We start from the raw sequence: 13,771 nt of genomic DNA, 5'->3' as shown, positions 1-13,771 counted from the left end.
TAGCTTCCTAACCTACCAGACCGTTATATCACTCAGTTTCCCTGCAGTCAACCCTCCTCATCTGCTGCAACAGCCAGAAATCTTCCATTCCTTAAGCTCTATGTAATGGTTTGTCTTAGCCTTTCGTTTTCCTCACAGAGCTGCCATTGTTTCCAAACATTCTTCTATAGATGGTTTTTCTTGACTACTTAGAATGTTTATGAACATTTCATGACATCACAGCAGCTCAGGCAAAGGAGCTGTTGGGAGGCAGGCATCCAGCCAACAACTAGGTTTTGTTTTTCCCCATGTTCGATTTATAAGTTCAGAGTGTCTACAAAGAAGAAGTAAAGCCTTGTTTTACTATAAAAAAAGTCAGGCAATGGTGCTTTGGGGGAAACGCATCACTTAAATGCCTTCCAAAAAATACTAACTTTTGGTTCTTCGAAACAATTTGTTCAGGTTTTCTATATCATTGTGTTACACTAAATAATGTTCTGACAGATTTTTTTAAATGGAAATAATACGTCAGCAAAGTTTGTGAGACTGATAGATACCTATATAAATTAAGTCAATTTGTTGATATACAGTGGTACCTCTGGTTGCACATGGGATCTGTTCTGGAGCTCCAGTCAGTTCCCTAGGTGTGTGTATCCAGAGGTGCGTGCATGTGCACGGCGCGGTTTGGTGCTTCTGTGCATGCGCGCAGTGCATAGAGTGCTTTTGCGCATGCACGCACAGCAAAACCCAGAAAAATACTTCCAGGTTTGCCGCGCATGTATCCTGAAGGATACATAACCAGAAGTGAACGTAAGTAGAGGTACCACTGTACTGAGAAATCTAGCTGTCTGAAAGACATTAGTGATGGTTAGGCACAGCAGCCATCCTAAAAGGAAGAATGTATTTAAGCGTTATTGTCACTTTCAGTACTGAGTGATTGCCTTTTGCATATTTTCCCTGAAGGAAAAATAATTCTTGCAGGCATGATTATTAGCTTGGATTCTTCTTTTTTGTCTAATAAAATAAGAATTGTAAAGAAAATAGAATTATAAATCCTTTTTTTTAAAAGATGCCTGATTGATTTCAGTTTCTGGGGTTTTTTTGTTTTTGTTTTTGCCTAAAAGTGTCCACAAGTAACTTTGCAGTAATTCATATTAGAAAACAGCGTCTTAGCATGAGGTTTTGTTTTGTTGTTGATTTACTTGAATTGAATATTTTTATTTCAAAAGCAGTTCATAATGCACATGCATACTGAACTACCTAAAGATAACATAAAAGGAATATTCCAAAGAAAAAAAACCATAAGTTTCCCTAAAAATAACACATTGTTTTATTGTATAAAGAATCTGGAATCATGTATGTGCTGCTTTTACATGATTTTGTAATTTTGTTGTCCACATTATCAAACTTGCAAAGTGGGAAGAGAATAAACCCTTGCAATACCAGGTCCCCTATCTGGGCAGAACATTGCTTTAGAAATGCTTTATTTAAAAGTAGGGAAATGGTCCCGTCCCCCCGAATACCAAATGGACCACATGCATTCTGGACAGGACTATAGTATTAGTTCCAGGTTTGGGGAGTTCCTTGGGAAGAAGGGCAGACTCCTCTTCCCTTAGTTGGTCCACATTCTGCTTGCTGTTGCCTACTTGCTGTTTCTCCTTCTTTGCATCGTCACCACCACCTGCTTCCTTGCCACTGAGACAGCTGGTTAGCAAGATGGTGAATGATGGTGCTCCCTTTCCTCCTCACTTCCTTCCTGGAGAGCAGGTTGGACTGAGCATGAGCAGCGATAGAGGTACTGAGCAGTTATTGTGCCTGCCCTATACTGCTTAGAGAAGGTGGCAAATGGATCCAGGCTGTGTTCAATTCCAGCAGCAGCTTCCTCTTTACCTTCTTACCGCTTACATTACCTTCTTGCCCATCCCCACTCTCTCCCCCTCCAGACCATGCTAATCTCTGTGGAAGTGGACTCTGTTCCTTGACGCATTGCATCTTTTTGGTCTCAAGTAGTTGGAGTGGTTCTTTGCCTTACTCCAGCCACTTTCAGTTGTACCAGGCACTGTCTGTATATCTCCCCCTTCCTGTTAGCAGACTTTGTGCATAGAAGTGAATCTTCAACAATACTGCTTCCATTCTTCTTATTGACCCTGGAAGCCTTTCCCATTCTGAACAGTCTTGCAATATTCTCCTGTCTCCAGATCTTCCTTATCTGGGTGGCAGTTTTGAGAACTGATCTCCCAAATGACCTCAGCTTTCCTTCCTTGTGATTTTGCCTTGCTCTTGGGTACGGATGGATGAACCTGTCAATTTCATTTTCTCATTTTTTCCAATCTTAAATTCAGTTTTCCACATTTCCGCAGCACTTTGGGGGACTTTTTTCTTAAAAAAAACCCCAACACATGAAAATTTGTGTGCATTTTAATGCATTTTTTCTTACTAAACACATTTTTGCCTGCAGTTTTGACTAATACACACATTTTTGCAACCAATTTCTCCTAAAGTAATGCATTTTTGTGTATCATTTTTATATGTGCTTTTAATGCACATAATTTAAGACCCTCTAATAATTTAATGCCCTCTAATAATTTAATGCCCAGATAATTTAATGCCCTCTAATAATTTAATGTCCACATAATCTAATGCCCTCTAATTTTTCGCTCTATAAGACGCACCAGACCACAAGATGCACCTAGTTTTTGGAGGAGGAAAACAAGAAAAAAAATATTCTGAATCTCAGAAGCCAGAACAGCAAGAGGGATCACTGCGCAGTGAAAGCAGCAATCCCTCTTGCTGTTCTGGCTTCTGGGATAGCTACACAGCCTGCATTCGCTCCATAAGACGTGCACACATTTCCCCTTACTTTTTAGGAGGGAAAAAGTGAGTCTTATAGAGCAAAAAATACGGTAGTAATGTACTCTGATTAAAAAAATCAGAGAAGTACAACTTTCAAAGGATAATCCTGCAGATGTCCTCTGGCCCTCTCTTCTTCTGAGAGACTTCAAACCTTCAGGGACATGGAAACTCTTCTGTATGGAATAATTTCCTTCCTTTTTTAATAGTTTCCTCTAAAAATAGAATGCTTGGATAAGGAGTTAATGTTATTCACATTCTTCCCAATCCAAAGGCATATGTGGGAAAGCTCTGTATGTGCAGTAGGGCTTCAAACCACCTTTATGGAAGCAGACCTTCTACTACAATTCAAAACTCAAGAGAACTTCAGAAATAGTCTCAGAAGAGAGATGCTGATCTTGGAGGAAAAACCTTGAAAAATCCTGGTGCAAGAGCGCAAACTACTGAAATTATATCTTTGGGTTGTAATCTTTGGTGGCAATTATGAGGAGGAGTAGATACCTGCTTCTGGGGCTTTCTTTAAAATTAGACATATTCTCCAATATATGGGACCCCGTATTTTGGCATTGTAGCTATTAGGTTTTCTCAATGAAAAGGCATTGGTAAAGCCCCTATAATATACACAAGGACTACATTCAGGGAACTCAGAAACAATGGACATAAGAAATCAAACTATCATCTATGTGTGTGGAAGATTTGCAAGAACTTATTTCTGTTTATTTCAAGGGGGAATCCATTGGAATGGCTACTAGAGAATTTCTATAATTAAAGTATACAGAATTTGGGAAAACTGACATACATGGTGACAACTGTGTTACATGTGCAAAAGAGGAAGTGGGTGCATCAAGAGTTCTTAACTGAATGAATTTGTGGTTTACCTTGGTTCTTGCAGAGACAGCCGTCTATATGTATTGATCCAGCTGTGATATATCAGGTATGTTAAAGCACTGCTGCTGCAAAGCTTAGTGTGTAGTGTGTAGTGTTCACTTTGCACGGGGCTGCCCTTTCTCTAGTTCTAAAGTTAGATCTAGATCTTTTCAAGACCAGTATGAACACAAGGACAGAATCACAGTATGCAGTACTTTGCATGAGATTCTCTTTTGATTGCTCTTTTTTGTGAATGACTCTTTATGCTTTTCCTATCTTATTACCTGGGACTCAGGTGGCACTGTGGTCTAAACCACTGAGCCTAGAGCTTGCCGATCGGAAGGTTGGCGGTTTGAATCCCTGCGACGGGGTGAGCTCCCATTGCTAGCAGTTCAAAAGCACATCAAAGTGCAAGTAGATAAATAGGTACCACTCCAGCAGGAAGGTAAATGGTGTTTCCGTGCGCTGTTCTGGTTTTACCAGAAGCGGCTTAGTAATGCTGGCCACCCAGAAAACTGTCTGCGGACAAACGTCGGCTCCCTTGGCCAGTAAAGCGAGATGAGCGCCGCAACCCCAGAGTTGTTCGCGACTGGACTTAACTATCGGGGTCCTTTACCTTTACCTTTTTATCTTATTACCGAAGTGCACTTTTGACAGGGTATTTCTTCCTAAACCTAGTCTGCTTAGTCTTGTTTCCTCTGAACTTTTTAAATCTTTTTGCAAATTATTGCTTATTTTCCAGAAAGAAAATGGCTGGAAGATCTAGCGGTTAGGCTGCCATCTTAAAACCATTCACTCTTTGCAAGTTCTTTTTGTTCTGCAGGAATTCCTCTTTGAGTTAATTGTCTCAAGATTGCTTCCTAAATTTTTATTACATAATGTACTTCATGCTCATTAGACACGTTTTGTGAGCAATCTACTCACAATTACTTACAGAATTGCTCATGGAAAGCATTTATGGATAATTCTGAGAAATGTATTCACTGGCATTTCATGAAAATAGAATCACTGTTCTTTGAATTAAATTAAATTACTGCTTATGAATGCTTAGTTGCCTTGTTAGAAAGGTGAGGTACAAATACCGAAAACCTAAACATTAATAACAATGATAAAAATAATAATCTGACTGGGCAATTTAGATTATTCTTCACCACTGCTTTTGTGTGTAACAGTTGTGCATTGGCTTTGTGGGATCTGTGTTGTGGTTTTGAGTTGTGCCAAACTGGAATAGCCATTTGCAGATAAGTATAATAGTGTTTCAGTGCTTTACGCGTAACTTTGACTCTTTCTTTGCTTCCTGATGATGGGATAGAACATCAGAAATACCTTACTACTAGTAAATGAATATTGATACATCATTTATAGAACATAATAGTTTTATATTTTTAAGTTTTTTTAATGCTACCCTTCATTATATTTTCCTCAGAACTATTTTTATTTGTTAGGGGGAATTTTAAAATGTGCAACTTTACAATGCATGTATTTTCCAGAAAACAGAAGACGTAAAGATGCAGAGTGCTGTGATTTCGTCATTCCCTTCCTTTAAGTTTTCAAGTGATTAGTTGTGCTTGATGTTGGAAGCGATCGTAGTTTCAATAAGTGCCTTTAATGTTGCTATCGTATCAGCTGCTGTTAAGGTTCATAGACTGAACTTTTAAGACCTCATGTTTGAAGGTTTGCTTTTTGTACAAAAAGCAGTAGCTCTTTGAATTCTCTCTCCATTTTGGTTCTCAACAAGGATGTCAGAAACTATTTATTGGGCCTATTTGGGGACTTTTTTCAGGACCTCTTTGGGTTCTGAGTTTACATGTAAGTGCTACAAGTTTGGTCCTGCAATGAATGTTGCTCCTGTTCAGGGTTCCAGCCATCCCCTTTCTAGGATACCCTTGTTGCAGAGATAGTGATGTGCACCTACCCTGTGAGGTGCACAGGGTTATGGTTTCAACCCTTTAGTACTGCCACCACCCTGCTGACAAGCCTCCATCACAAGAAAGTGCACAGCCTTCTGACTCTTAGTCTGGGATAGGTATCCTGGGAAACAGCCAGCAGATTCTTTCCAGTCACCGCTGGAAGGAAATGTCTCTTCTCTTGATTTGCTGAGTATTCTGTTCCAGGGAGTGGTTTCAGCCAAATGCAGTTCTAGATTGAGCAGGCAGAGGTTTACTAGGCATGAGCAAGGGATCCAAGGCAAAATCAAGTTAGTCTAAGTTCAGGCTCTGGAAAGGCAGTGTCAAACAAGGCACAATTCCATTAAGGAACCGTAAAGCAGGGTTCAGGTTCCAATAAAGCAAAGCTGAGGAAAGCAGAGGCCAGATTATGATAAGGCAAAGTTCAAGTAAGGGGAGAAAAGGACTCTATATCCTGAGTTGCAGGATTTTTAAAATACCCCAATAATGGACTAGGTATGCCAAGAGGCGCTGAGATGGTTCTCCATATTAGGAACCAATGAAATAAGTGTGGCAGAGTGGTGTCTTCCATTTGACCTGGTTCTATTCTATTTTCCCCCATGGTCTGTTAATTCACTGGGCAATCCTGATCCGCCATGCTGGAAGGCTTTCAGCTGAGAGGGAGGTGTCCCACTGCCTAGTTCTGCCCAGCTGTGCTGAGCTCTGCTGCTAGGAGGCTCCATTGCTACTATGCCTGCCTAAATTGCAGGTGGACAGATGCTACTTCTGGCAGTATCCCTGCTGGTGGTAGCCAGAATATACCCCTGAAACAGGTTGTTTTGGAGGTGAGAGGGAATGGAGGTAGATGTGCCAAGGATCTGATGACAATGGGCTTGATCTGGACCTCTCTGCTGCACCAGCTGGCACAGCAAATACACCCACCCACCCACACCTAACACAAAAACACTCAACAGGATTTTCCTGCTCCTTCTTCCATCCATTCCATATTTAAATAAACTGTTTCCTTCTTAAACACATCGGGCAATGTTATTTCACTGGGATCATGAAGCTGGCAAAATGGGCAGCTTGTGAGGGCTCTAGAGGCTAGACCTACAATAGAAAGATAAAATACACACTTATATCCTTGCTTTGCTGATGATTTATGCAGTTTCACCCTGTGTGGTTTCTTGGCTTTAGAATCAAGGCAAGCTTTTGCCTACAATGTGTTTCAGATCAGAGCACCTTCTTTTATGAGTTGCCTGAATGCAAAGAAGCAGTATCCTTGTTTAGAAAACAAGGGTGGGGGGTCCACATTTTTTATTTTTATTTTTTTGGTTATACAATTATATGTGGGCATGTTCCAGTAAAATTTAGACCAAAAGCTGTCCCAGCTCCTTGTGCCAGCACTGTTCTTTTTCCTCTGTTGCTCTTGTATTGCACTTTATACTTTCAAATATTGCATACCAACACTTTTTTTCTTTCAAAATTAGGACACAAAAATAGCTTCACTAGAACGTAATATCAGAGACCTTGAAGATGAAATACAGATGTTGAAGACTAATGGAGTTCTGAACACAGAAGATCGAGAAGAAGAAATCAAACAAATAGAAGTTTACAAGAGTCACTCAAAGTTCATGAAAAACAAGGTATATTCTTCTAATCAAATGAGAGCACTATTTCAGTTCAGATTTTCTGAGGGTGGTGGTAATTTTACTGTCAACCTTTGATCCGAAGAGGGTGGTACTAAGAAAACCTTCCTGAAAAGTACGATAACTTTCAGGAGGTATATGGTTTTCACTGGTAATTTACCTTAGTGAGAGAAGTTTCTATGTTATATTCTGTGTGCATAGGCAACCTTTGTTAGAGCCATGTCACACAAGCGTGAAAAACTTGTTCTAGTTTGAGGGCATTCTTTGGGCAAAACATATTAAATTGCTGCAGAAAGAGGAAGTGCTTTTGTCCTCCTGACTAAAAATCAAGCATTCCTGTTATCATTTCTTTGCCATGTCACCATGCACCAGAAAAAGCAACTGTGGAATTGAAGACAATTGAGATCTCGCATAATTCCACATGTGGTGCATATATTCATTTGATGTGGACAATGGTAGGAATATTAGAAAGGTGTAACTCTGCTACACAGGTTAAGAATCCAATGGCAGGAATACTAGAAAGGTGTAACTCTGCTACACAGGTTAAGAATCCACTGGACTATAAAGACAACAAGTCAACATCAGGTAAGTCTGCTGAGTCACCTCTGAAATATTAGGCAGTCACAATTCAGGTAATGAGCTAAGGAAAAATATGTTTGATTTGCTTTACCTTCAGAGCAGTACTCCTCCAGAAAGCCACCACATGTTCGGGGTCATGTATAAATAGATCGGAGTTTTAGAAATGTAAAGCGGAAGTTACAATGATTTTGAGAGGGTGGGATGCAATAGATTCCTCTGCTCTTAAAGGGCAGATGGTTGAGCATGCCATTGTTTTGTCACAGCCGTCTGATCAACTTTTTGATAATCATGCTACATTCTGATGAAAGTCTGTTTAACCTGTGTCAACAGCCCTGTCCTTCCTCTGACAATTGAGATTTGCAGCAAAAGATACTACTTCTGCCATTCATCACAGGACCTTTCAAGGTGGAAAAAATATTTATATGGCTGTCAGCAAGGAGATCTTATTATACCCCATCTGTCGGACCTGAGATTGCTGATAAGAAACTGTGATAAATATAAGTCCTGAATGATGGCAACCAGGAGAACAAGGCCCCATTCACAGGCAACAACTCTAGGTGTTATAATGCTCTTTGGAGGAAACAAGATTAGATTTAAAGAGTATCTACATATATTTTAAATTAAATGAAAAAGGCACACATGACTGCTAAAAGCAGACAATTGTGGAAGGTTGATTATTTTTCTTGAAGTCTATGCTTTAAAAAGCAAAGTTTAAAGTTGCTCAGCACAAACACACGCACACACACACGATTTATTTGCCTTTATTTTGGTAGGCATTTATCCACTCTTGAGGGGGTCCTAGGCTAGTAGCCAAAACTTTCAAAAAGAAAAAAGGTTACAATTTTTAAAAATATATATGTAATAGGAAATGGGACAGGCACGAAGTTTAATTTGTTTGAATTGGGAATTGGATCCTGAGCCAAATCAAGACAGCCTCCAAGCACATTAGAATCATAGAAGTGTAGAATTGGAAGGGGTCCCAAAGGTCATCTAGTCCAATCACCTATAATGCAGGAATCTCAGCTAAAGTATCCATGACAGATGCCCATCCAACCTCTGCTTAAAAACCTCCAATGAAGGAGAATCCACAACCTCCCGAGGGAGCCCATTTCACTGCTGAACAACTCTTACTGTCAGAAAGTTATTCCTGATGTTTAGTTGGAATCTCCTTTCTTGTAACATGAATCCATTGGTTCGAGTCCTACCCTGTGGAGCAGGAGGAAACAAGCTTGCTCCATCTTCCATGTGACAGCCCTCAAGATATTTGAAGATGGCTGTCATATCTCCTCTCAGTCTCCTCTTTTCCAGGCTAAACATACCTAGCTCTTTCAACCATTCTTCATCAGGCTTCATCTCCAGACCCTTGATCATCTTGCTTGCTCTCCTCTGCACATGTACCAGCTTGTCAGTATCCTTAAATTGTGGTGCCCAGAACTAGACACACTATTCCAGGTGTGGTCTGACCAAGGCAGTACCAAGCTGTACTATTACTTCTCTTGATCTGGACACTATAGTTCCGCTGATGCAGCCTAGAATAGGCTCCTGCATCACACTGTTGACTCATGTTAAGCCTGTGATATACTAAGATCCCTAAATCCTTTTCATGCACTGCTGGTAAGCCAGGAGACCCCTATCTTATATTTGTGCATCTGGTTCTTCCTGCCAAAGTGCAGAACCTTACATTTGTTCCTACTGAAATTCGTTTTGTTGGCTTGGGCCCAGTTCTTCAATCTGTTAAGGTCATTTTGAATCCTGATTGTCTTTTTGGCATTTGCTACCCTTCCCAGTTTGGTGTCATCTGCAAATTTGATCCCCTCATTTTGTTCATCCAAGTAGTTTATAAAGACTTTGAACAACAGTGGGCCCAGGACAGAACCCTGTGGCCCCCCACTTGTCACTTTTCCCCAGGATGATGAGGAACCATTAATGAGCACTCTCTGGGTTTGGTCAGTCAGTCCACTTAACAGTTACCTCATCCAGCTCACATTTTTCCCGCTTCCTCACAAGAATATCAGGGGGGACTTTGTCAAAAGCCTTACTGAAATCAAGATACACAAGCATCCCCCTGATCCACCAATCTTGTAACTTTATCGAGAGAGAGAGAGAGAGAGAGAGAGAGAGAGAGAGAGAGAGAGAGCTTCGTCTGGCATGGCTTGTTTTTGAGAAACCCACGCTGGGTCTTAGTAATTATAGCACCCTTTTGTAAGTTCTCACAGACCTGCTGTTGAATTATCTGTTCTAGGACCTTTCCTGGTATCAGTGTCAAGCTCACCGGTCAGTAGTTACCTGGGTCTTCTCCCCCCCCCCCTTTTTGAAGATGGGGATATTTGTCTGTCTCCAGTCTGCAGGGACTTCACATGTTCTCCAACAATTCTCAAAGATTATAGACTGAGATTGCAAGCTTCTTTAGTACCCTTTGGTGCAACTCATCAGGCCCTAGAAATTTAAATTCAAGTAAAGTAAAGTAGCTAGGTGTTCCTTTACCACCTGTTTTTCTGCTTTGGCAGTATCCTGCTATATTGTGGTCAAGGCACACACTCCTAATAAAAACGACTGCCCATTCAGCATGAGAACATCTTTTGATTGGTCTTTTCACCATCATCATGTAGCTAGATTTCAGTCTGCAAGCTGACACTGAACTGGAAAAAGATGAATTTTATTTTACAGTGGTACCTCGGGTTACAAACACCTTGGGTTACAAACACTTCGGGTTATAGACTCCGTTAACCTGGAAGTAGTACCTCGGGTTAAAACTTTGCCCCAGGATGAGAACAGAATTCGTGCTGCGGCAGCAGTGGGAGGCCCCATTAGCTAAAGTGGTACCTCAGGTTAAGAACGGTTTCAGGTTAAGAACGGACCTCCAGAACAAATTAAGTTCGTAACCAGAGGTTCCACTGTATTTTATTTTTTATTTTGCCAGCCCAAACCCAATCTTTCCCCCTAAGAAATATGATATACTTTGCTTTATAAAAAGAGGTCCAGCCTTATGTCTTGTTTCAACCATAAAATAGTTCACCAAAGAAGATCTAGTTATTTTTTATATGTGCATGGCAAAACTCTCTACTTGTTTGCAAATCATGTAGCTGGAGTTGCTTGCTAGTGAGTAGAAATACATAGCATATCTATAACCCAAATGACACCATGTTCTTTGACTGATTGTTTATCAGGTGTTGCTTGTATGATGGATAAAATTGTGAAGATCTTTCAGTAGAGATTTGGTTCTGGGATAGCCATATGGGACTCATATAAAACACATGCTGTTCTGCATACTGGCTTCAACTTGACATTGTACTGTGTGGAATTTCACCCACCTTATTTTGATATTTTGGTTTTGGCTATATATCTGCACTTACTGGTGGTTTTATGGCATATACATGGAAGATGTTTGCCATTCTTCCAAAAAGATCTTTAAAAAATTAACATGATCTTGAGTAAGTTGAATATTATGTTTTAATTTTGTCCTTGAATGGGTTTTCTTCTAAACTCCTCTCTTATTTGCATTGAGATAATGCATAATTTGCTATTCCTTCTTCCTTTGCTTAGCTTGCAATCCTTTTAGATTCCTTTTAGATTGTAATTTAGACCTGCCTTATTTTGCTTAAAGTCTCCATAGAATACCAGCCAATTTTCAGCGCTTGCTATATTATAAATGTTAATTCTTATAATAAAAGGAGGCCAGAAAATGGTTCAGTTAAAACAGGGATGGTGAACCTGTAGCCCCCCCTCCCAATATGTTGTTAGACTCCATCAGCCCCAGCCAGCATGGCCAAAGGTCAGAGATTATGGGACACAGGTTCCCTATTCCTGAATTAGAATAACAAATCTAATAGAGAAAGAGGAGTTTGCATTCTTCTTTAAATATTCCACATGTGCAAGTATTTGTAATTGTGTAAGATGCCTTTTGGATTTGATTCTACAGGAATTGATATCATATGGGGAAATGAAACAAAGCAGAGTGGGACATGCAAGAAATATTTGCTTGCAACATGTGAGTCTGCAATATTATAGCTGATAAATGTACTTTTATTAATCTGGAGCATGTGGGCCGAGCATTGTAAACTTGTGATCAAAATCCAGGTTTTATTGGCTGCTACTCCAGTTTTAAATCTTTCTTTCTCCTCTTCTGTACTGTAGTTATGGGATAAACCAAATCCACCATTGGAGAAGGTGGTTTAGTGTTTATGGGATGAATCCATAGCAAAGTGGCTTTCATGACACGATGTAATGTTTAGACAGCACAAGCGGCTCGCAATCTCCGACTTTTCTCTCCAAAGCTTGTCCAGCAATATCAATCACATGTGGAAAGAAATACCGTATTTTTCACCCTATAGGACGCACTTTTTCCCCTCCAAAAATGAAGGGGAAATGTGTGTGCGTCCTATGGGGCGAATGCAGGCTTTCCCTGAAGCCTGGAGAGCGAGAGGGGTCGGTGCGCACCGACCCCTCTCGCTCTCCAGGCTTCAGGAAGCTATCCGCAAGCCTTGCAAGCCTGCGGGAGGTCCCGCCGGCTCGCAAAGCTTGCAGGCAGCAGCCTGCAACCCACAAGCTCGGGGGATAGTGGGGAGGCGGAGCGCTGCCACCCCGCTATTCCCCGACCTGATCTGAAGGCTGGCGGGGGGAGAAGCAAGCTTACTTCTCCCCCCCCGCCAGCCCCACAAGCTCGGGGGATAGTGGGGAGGCGGAGCGCCGCCACCCCGCTATTCCCTGACCTGATCTGGAGGCTGGCGGGAGGGAGAAGCAAGCTTGCTTCTCCCCATCGCCAGCCCCATAAGCTTGGGGGATAGCGGGGAGGCGGAGCGCCATCACCCCGCTATTCCCCGACCTGATCTGGAGGCTGGCGGGGGGGGGGGAGAAGCAAGCTTGCTTCTCCCCATCGCCAGCCCCATAAGCTTGGGGGATAGCGGGGAGGCGGAGCGCCATCACCCCGCTATTCCCCGACCTGATCTGGAGGCTGGCGGGGGGGGGGAGAAGCAAGCTTGCTTCTCCCCATCGCCAGCCCCATAAGCTTGGGGGATAGCGGGGAGGCGGAGCGCCATCACCCCGCTATTCCCCGACCTGATCTGGAGGCTGGCGGGGGGGGGGGAGAAGCAAGCTTGCTTCTCCCCATCGCCAGCCCCATAAGCTTGGGGGATAGCGAGGAGGCGGAGCGCTGTCACCCCGCTATTCCCCGACCTGATCTGAAGGCTGGCGGGGGGGGGGGAGAAGCAAGCTTGCTTCTCCCCATCGCCAGCCCCATAAGCTCGGGGGACAGCGGGGCAAGCCGCTGCCCCACGGAGGCTAGAGAGGCTAGAGAGCGCTCCGTCTCCCTCTTCTAGCTTGGGGATGGCTGCGCAAACCTGGGGGGGAAATAATTTTTTTCCCCTTGATTTCCCCCCCCAAAAGCTAGGTGCGTCCTATGGGCCGGTGCGTCCTATGGGGCGAAAAATACGGTAAATGCACTTTATATTGCATATGTAGATAAATGTTACTATCTGAACTCAGGAAGCAAAGTGGTGTGGGAACTGCTGGATTAAATTGTTGTACTTAATACTAGTAGCACTACTAATACATATATATGTATATCTGCAGATTGACCAGTTGAAGCAGGAGCTTTCAAAGAAAGAATCAGAACTTCTTGCCTTACAAACTAAGCTTGAAACCCTTAGCAATCAGAATTCAGATTGCAAGCAACACATTGAAGTGCTTAAAGAGTCACTTACTGCCAAAGAACAGAGAGCTGCCATACTTCAGACAGAGGTAAGGTATTTTATTAGCATCTAATGCAGTATAAATGTTGAGTTAATGGAGTGTGTCAGAATTAAGAATGATGTATTGGTTACAAATCTGTGCAGAGGACAAAACTCGACCTTTGAAAAATTCGTTACGAAGTAGTACAATAGCTTGCGCTGTTAGCTGATGCCAGCCCAGCCCTGTAATACCTGTGTACTGTCTTCTGGATTTGATAGCAGGTGGCCCTTTGCT

General features: G+C 42.0%; 1 protein-coding gene across 10 annotated transcripts in view; it reads left to right on the top strand.

Annotated features, from left to right (window-relative positions):
* The window catches only part of ERC2 (ELKS/RAB6-interacting/CAST family member 2), a 527,327-nt gene that overhangs the window by 133,475 nt on the left and 380,081 nt on the right, over positions 1-13,771 (top strand). For all 10 annotated transcript variants that reach the window (XM_053377860.1, XM_053377861.1, XM_053377857.1 and 7 more), the window contains 2 exons: positions 7,073-7,228; positions 13,379-13,546. In XM_053377860.1, the coding sequence (XP_053233835.1) occupies positions 7,073-7,228; positions 13,379-13,546 (324 nt within the window). The remainder of the gene's footprint in view (positions 1-7,072; positions 7,229-13,378; positions 13,547-13,771) is intronic.

The sequence above is a fragment of the Podarcis raffonei genome, chromosome 2 (assembly GCF_027172205.1).
Source record: "Podarcis raffonei isolate rPodRaf1 chromosome 2, rPodRaf1.pri, whole genome shotgun sequence".
In the NCBI taxonomy this organism is placed as follows: domain Eukaryota; kingdom Metazoa; phylum Chordata; class Lepidosauria; order Squamata; family Lacertidae; genus Podarcis; species Podarcis raffonei.
This window is presented reverse-complemented; position numbering and strand designations above follow the sequence as displayed.